The 7,775-nt window shown below is 42.0% G+C and overlaps 1 protein-coding gene across 1 annotated transcript; it reads right to left on the reverse strand.

Annotated features, from left to right (window-relative positions):
• Positions 1 to 1,266: 1,266 nt before the first annotated feature.
• Positions 1,267 to 5,474, reverse strand: ptger4a (prostaglandin E receptor 4 (subtype EP4) a). Its single transcript, XM_047590821.1, has 2 exons — positions 4,100 to 5,474; positions 1,267 to 3,733 (listed from the first exon to the last, which is right to left on the reverse strand). The coding sequence occupies exons 1-2, from the start codon at positions 4,886 to 4,888 to the stop codon at positions 3,164 to 3,166; spliced, it is 1,359 nt and encodes a 452-aa protein (XP_047446777.1). The 5' UTR covers positions 4,889 to 5,474; the 3' UTR covers positions 1,267 to 3,163.
• Between the last annotated feature and the right edge of the window lie 2,301 nt (positions 5,475 to 7,775).

A 7,775-nucleotide genomic window follows, 5' to 3' on the forward strand; every position in this document is an offset into this window, starting at 1 on the left:
TTTTTGCCGTTAATCCACAGACGTCAAAGTGAGACGTTGTTTTTGCTGTGTGCGGTTTAGTGATGGTTTCTTATCACAGAAGTAGATTTCACACACTGGGACTGAGAAATAAAAGCATTCAACAGACGCAAGTGACTAAAAACCCAGCACCTGGAAAGATAGATATATGTTTTGGATCAACCGTCCTCCTACGTGTTACAATTATTTTTGCTCAACAGGGCCTCTGACTTACTGTTACATTAGCACTAAGCTAACATTGGATCATAAATGAAATGAAAAAGGATGTCCTGCACACTAATGCGAGATAAACTGCTAAAAACACACCACAGAGGGTCACATTTTCTCTCTGGATTGCATTTTATTCCTGTTTTCTCCTCCAGCGGAGGGATGAGGCTCAGGCTCTAAGACATTTATCAGCTGCTGCATCAGCTCTGGTTTCCAGACCGGGATTGTTTTGTGTCCTTTTCAACCGAGGGTGACAGCAGACGTGCAGCAGCAGGTGATCTCTGGTATTTATCAATGAGCACAGAGGGGGGAGGTTGTCAGTGTGGGACCCCAATGATACAGAGCAGTTTCGTAACGACCCACATGTCAATTTATACATCACTTAGGATGCTCTTTTACACGGGTCGCCACCTTCAACGCGAAAACAACCTTCATCTGCAGCTGAAATTCAATGCGATCCCGTACATTTTCTTCAGAATGTGAATGAATAGCTGTTAAATTTCAGGCTCCCTGTCCATTTATTCATTTAATTGGCTGAGAAGCTTCACAGATTGTTTCATGCATCAGTGTCCTTCTACTGCAAGCTCCCGTTTTTTTGCAGTCGAATACAATTAATGCGCGTTGTTCTCAGAGTCTGGAGGAAACCCCTGAGACTCTGTCTTTTAGGAAATGTGTTTGTCTGAGCCACTGCATTGCTTGTTTAGGCTTAATAAGAGTGAACTGGAGCCTTAGATTGTGTTTATTATTTCAGGGGTAAAAGCTCAGGTCTGCTTCCCCGGACCCAGATTATTTTTCACCATCAGAGCTACTTCTGTTTCTCTGTGTCTGTCATTCAGCTTTTATTTTGCACATTATCAGGATCCAGAGTTACTATTATTTTCCTAGTCTCGTAAAAAAAACATAATTTAGCCTAACCTAATGCCAGTGCGTTACACTTCTATTTATTTGCCTGTAAATGCTGGAAAAGTGATATCATGTCCTGAAACGATCTCAAGAAATCTGAGCAGGAAAAAGAAAACGGGAGCGTGAGAAACTTGTTGCTCGTGTTATGAAGTTCCACTTTATGGTGACAAGAAATGACAACACGTCAAAGGCACTGTTTGCCATGAAACAGTAGCATGGTTAATCATTTACAGCCGACTGAATCATTGCTGCTCAGTTTACAGATATGAAAAATGACACCAGACCAAAAAAAAACAAAAAAAAACAAAACAAAACAAACACTATGCTCAGCTATATGTCCACAAATTGAATTCTACATTACAACATGGACCACATACAAAATAAAGTGCATCATTCAAAGATTTAAAATAAATTAAAAGAGCTTGTTTATTACGCCACCTGTGTGTACTCAAATAAAATAAAATTCAAATGTCATTCTGAACAATCAATTTAAGCAACCATCTGAGTCCGTTTGATTCCAGGGGAAAGGGCGCAGACTGTGATGCAGACGAGCAGCTCACAGAAGTGGAAAAACCCCAAATAAATCGGAGTGCAAAAGTTCAGAACCTTAGACATTATAGTGGTAAGATAACGTGTCGGCTGACACAAAGCACTAACGGAACTCCACCAACGAAAACAATGCAGCAGAGGACAGGACCTCAAGAACTGTTCTGAGGATCCATTCTGGATAATACAGACAAAATAAATCATTCTTTTTTTTTTCCTTTTCCTTTTCCAAATGTGAATATTTACATTTAAACATGCTTAAATGATGGAAACTGGGATGTTTTTCTACTTACTACACTGAACGTATTTTCTTTGGATTTTTTTTTTTTTTTTGAATATCTAATGCCAAACGATGACCAGCTTCTTAAATCTGAGTAATTTTCTTTGTTCCAATGTAAACTAAATACCTCTAGGGAAAATTAAAAAAAAAAAAAAAAATAAGAAAAAAATTAAAAGAATTCAAGACGTCATCTGGGTTTTCACAAAATTACACATTTGGATGATCACCAATGGAAATAATAGTTAGATGCACCCCTAACTCATACATTAAATCCTAATCCTGGAACATCATAACAAGCATCAATACTGACCAAGCTATACGACTCATGTGATTAATACCTGCACACTAATACTTATTTTGGACTGAACTCCTCTAGCTGAGACTGATTAATTAGAACCTTCTCATAGAGAAGAATAATTTTATTACAAAAAAAAACGATTTAACACAGCAGTGATCATTTGGAACATAACTGTTCTCAAGCTGACGGCTTAATACTGCACATTAATCAACATATGCCCACTCATTTACAACACATTTTCGGTAGCAGGGGAAATTATATTCACTATGGCACTGGAATCCTTGTACCCTCAATGTCTGATGGCAAACTGAGCTATGTTTTTAATAATGAATAATAAAACATTATCTTTTTTTCTGTGAATTCCAGGGCAGAGGGGGGAAAAAAAACACTGGTGTCATAGAACTGACACGGTATGCCATTCAAAAAGCACCGCACAACAGAGTTTGTTATGGAATAGATGCTTGCAATGGCAGCACAAATGCAAGTGACTACGCACACGAATCACATTAAGTACTGTTTTCATTGAACAAAGTGACCACAAGCTTTTGACTGATTTACTCCAAGTTACCGCCATCTACTTTATAGTAGTAAAAGGTTTCCACAGTGACTGAACAAAAGTGAAATTATGCAGGATTTGATTTCCATCTCATATTTCCGAATAACATCTGTCTTGCTGACACAGTCAGAGACAGTCATGGCTGAGGTAGCTGGGTGCTGAGACAGAGAACTTTACGATGAAGCTCACAGTACTTCTCTCTTTCTGTATGTGCCCGACTTCATGAGTGAGAGTCATTTATTATTTTTATGTGCCTACCTCCATGTTTTCAGAGGTTTTTCTTCAGTGGGGAAGTCCTCTGGTACACATTCTACCTCAGAGCAATCAGAGATCTTTCTCCTGATTTAGAGTTTAGTCAGATACATTTCTCTTCCACTGCCTCACTGCTTAATGTCACCTGAAGAGCTTGATCTTTAGGGCAGGTCAAGCGTGAATTATCTGTGAGAATGTTTGTCCCTTCTCTGGTCTGAGCATCAATGCTGCCCTTCTCAGACGCACAAGAAATCTGCGAATTTCTGACCGAAGAAGGTTGTGAACGAGAGTGTCTGCCTGCCCTTTGGCAGTCTCCAGTGTACATTTCACTACCCTCTGGCAGGTAGAGAAACGTCTGGGAGGTACTGGTGACATCTCTCAAATCATGAGACACCAAGGATTGAGAGTCCCGGTTCGAGATGACCGAGGAGAGCTGATGACCATCTATGCAGTGGAAGTTCCCCTGTCTCTGTTGCCTCCTTGCTCCCATTTTACAAAACAGGCACTTGATTTTCTCAATGACCTTGAGGAAGACGGCCTTTCGGAGCAGGATGTAGATCCAGGGGTCAAGAATAGGATTGAAGGAGGCAAAACGAATCGATCGAAGGTCTGGGTTTTTGTCCAGCCGCAGTTCCACAGGAGTTTTATAAAGCTGGTTCAAAAACACCTGAGCCTGTAAGGAAGAAGAGAGAGGGAGCTAGTAGATACAGAGTATTATGGATTGGTGTCTGTATGTGTTTGAGAGGCCAATCAAAAAAAAAAAAAAAAAAAAAAACAAGACAGAAAGGAAAGCTTAATGTAATCATAACAGAAATATGTAAATATGTTTGGCCTTTGATCTCCAACTGTTTGGATCAAATTTCACATGTGTCTGCGCGCATAACGTGCGTAATAGGTTAAGTTCTAACAGTTGTTAAAAGTTCCCTGAATCCGGATGTGAATCTGAATCTATGCACACATTTCTGTTTTTGCGCATAAGAAATCGTGCGTAAAGTGTGCGTAATGGTGAGCGGCTGCGCGGGAAGTAAAACGAACTTACCACAAGTGGGATGGAGCAGATTAGCACCACCACCGATGTGCCAATGAGCAGAATGACCATCTGAATTTCCGCACCGGCCAGGCGACCGAAGCTGCGTCCTCTCCTCCGCGGGTCCACGCTGCGCCCCAGATCGGTTCCCAGAGACATCCTGCGCACGAAACGGCGGTGCATCCGGATCAGAGCTACACACACCAGCACGTTGCAGATAACAGTGGCGAGAATGAGAACAGAGCTAAACCCCGCATACATGTAGGAGTACGCGGCATCGCTGGTCCTGTTGCTCCTCCACTCCAAAAAGCACCACGTTTGCGGGTATTGTTTCCTCACTTGTCCGAATCCCATAACCGGCAGGGCGCAGAAAAACGCATTAGATATGTAGATCGCAATTAGAGTCAACCCGGCCAACTTCTGGTCCACATAGTCATTGTAGAAGTAGGCATGGTTTATAGCGATGTATCTCTCCACCGACATGGCACAGATGATACTGAGCCCAGACAGAGAGAAGAAAAGCAAAGTGAATCCAAAGTATTGGCACAGCGGGTCCTCTCCGGGCCACGCGCCCTTCACATAAGTGGCGATGGTGACCGGACTGGCCAGCAGTGTGCCCAGGAGGTCCGTGACAGCCAGTCCACACACCAGGGTGTAAAACGTGGTTTCTTTCTGTTCTTTGCGAGTTTTACAAAGAACCACAATGGCGATGACATTTCCAACCACCCCGAAAATGAACATGATAGAGGGAATGGTCGGAATCATGGTCTTCCCTGTCATTGATTGATTATTCATTTTCATGTCCCAGCGCACTTTAAAACGAAATAAAACGACTCTCCTCAGCGCCTGTATTTCCAGTGAAGAGCAGGGGATATATTTGCTCCTGATAACGTGAGAAACATCTCCAAAATTAGAAGAAAGAAAAGTGTTCGCCTTAACTTTAGAAAAAAAAAAAAAAAAAAAAAAACTTCTAAAAAATCTTTGACCTCCTCCAGGACGTCCTCTGCCTCCTCTCGTTGCGGGGCGATGTGGTGGTCACAGCTCAGCGGTGATTTCTTATCGGTTCCTCAGCTTGCCGTGCAACTCAGAAGTAGGTTTCACACACAACAGACACAAGTGACTTCACTGAAACGAGACTCTGCCGTCAAGCTTCCTGCAGAGTTCAGTCCCTCCCCTTCATTTCATTTCACAGCCCTAATCAGCTGCTCAATGCAGCTCAGGAAAGGCCTTGAACACTTACACTAAACTCACAGTAAACCTGGCACCACGTGGTTTGATTAAAGAGGGGAAAAAAATACTTATACTTTCAAATTGAGTTTGTAATCTGAGCACTAGATGTGGCTCCTATCCCCAGAAGGAGAGTATCAAGGCAGTTTAATATATTTCAGAAAATGCACATCTTTTTTTTTTTTTTGAAAACATGAATTCAATAGTTTTGATTTGTTGTTATGATTTGCCTAAATGAAACTCAACAACAAAAGATTAAAGCTACACACAAAAACAAAAGACAATCTGGGACATAACAATTAAGCAGGAAGAAACCATGCAGTCAAAGGTCGTGCTAAACTCACTTCCTTATGATCATCTTTAACAAGCCTGAGCTGTTTGTTCTATAATCATGGATAAAAAAAATCATCAGATTGTCCCATGGCCAGCAACAGTCTAATCAATTGTTCTCGGGTGTACGCGTTCTCCAGCGGTCAAAAACATCCTCTTTGGGAAAACCCATAAGCGTTACATAGCATTACAAGGACATTAAAACTCAGCCGTCCGACACATTTCGTCTTAATCAAAGCAAACACGCCCACGCTCGTCGTTTCTAGCTCAAATAAACACGGCGTCCCGCCGAGGGAGTTCTGTGAGGACGCCGGCGTCCCTGACACGGGGACTTTAACGTGCAAAACAAAACATGTGACCAGTCACTCTGTGACTTAAATATAGTAGATGACTCAATTTGTGTCATAATAATTAACTGAGTCATTTGTACAGACTGGTGATGGGTGTCTGAAAATAACCTTTTCATTGTTGTTGTAAAATATGGTTTATGTAAATAATGCAACGCTCTTGTAGTCCAGCTCAAACTGACACCTGACCTTGTAAATTAAGTTCAGTCATCAGACACTTCCTTCCCAGTGAAGAAAAACAACGTAATAAAAAGATAAATGTGACAGGCTTTGGTGATTGGAGACAGTCGTGGCATTACCGTGATGTGAAGATGAAAACGCTGGAGATCCGGATGAGATGAGGAATGAGATGACTTTGATGAGCAATTTAGCCAGAAATGTTTGATAGCAATGACAAAGCTGGAAACTCCCACAGCCATCAGATTAGATATGGAAGATGGAAGAGAGCAAGGATAAGCAAGGAGTCTCCTCTTAACTGAGCTGAAGCACGTGAATATTCATGTAAATTATCTCTAAACAAGTTAGTTTCCAGTTTCCTGCATCATAGTGAAAGCAAATCCTTGAACATGTGGGGCAGGCAACAAGGTTCGAATCAGTCCGCCGGTTGGGGGGGTACCCACTGCCACTTCATTGATCCTCGCAGGGAAACTATTTTGTCCAAGAGTCACAAGATGAGAAAAAAAGACATACATGAACAAGACATAGACATAAGTATACAGTAAAATAAAATGAGAATAAGAATGATGAAGCAAGATTTGTGTTATCCCTGCGTCTGACGGACGGCCTGTCCAGGGTGTACCCCTTCCCCGCCCCGTGATCCTCAAGAGGACAAGCGGTTCCAGAAAATTTATGAATGAATCGTTTTGAGGCGTCCAGAAATAGCCAGTTAACATTAAATTTAGTCTCAAAAAGGAACTCAACCAGCTTTGTTGGTTTAAAAATAGCACGCAGAGCCAGTAAAGTCAGCAACTTTAGTCAGCATCAAAAGTCAACAACGCTGTCACAGATCATTTCAAACTAATGATGGAAACACCTCAAACGCATCTAAACCACTTAAGGACGCAGACACAGAGGCATAAGTATAATCAGCGGGAGTGCGAAATGTATTTTTGGCATTGTTTTGTTCTACTAAACATGCGGTATCGTGTCCTAGCACATCTAGCTTTCCAGCTTCTCATGCTGACTCGCATGGTCTTGGCCCTGAAGAACCTACCACACTATTGTGTGCCTCCTGGGGCTTGCTGCTTTTTGCGCAATCTGGCACAAAGGTGACGGAAAATTTGCAGTTTTAGGACACTCGCAGTGACTTGAGTGTCTTTTTGGCACAACTTCTGTCCTAGGAAGTTGCAGCTGAGCGGATTTTCATTGCAACGAACTTAATGAAGTCCTGAACAAACTGTTTGTGCTCTCTATAATCTCTGAGACATTTAAATATACCGATGCATGATGATACACGATCAGGAATTGCTTTGACAAACAAACCGGCTCTGCCGCCGACGTCACTGCTCGTTCAGGTGGGCGGCGTTAGTAAGAAGTGGGTGGGGGACGATTAGCGGCTGCAGTGCGCCTGCACTTAACCCTGAGATAAAGGTCAATTGCATCACTTGTGAGAAATCTACATGGGCCCTGGGTCTGTGCAGCAGGATTTCCAACTTGCATAAGAACAGATAAGCACACATTTAAAAAAAAAAAAAAGAAAAACTAACTTCCTTCAGACCACTACTTTAAGCTATTTCCTTTCGCATCAGGACTGTGTCAGAACATGCTGAACCGAGGAACCGAGA

Source organism: Mugil cephalus, chromosome 8 (genome assembly GCF_022458985.1).
Source record: "Mugil cephalus isolate CIBA_MC_2020 chromosome 8, CIBA_Mcephalus_1.1, whole genome shotgun sequence".
Taxonomy (NCBI): domain Eukaryota; kingdom Metazoa; phylum Chordata; class Actinopteri; order Mugiliformes; family Mugilidae; genus Mugil; species Mugil cephalus.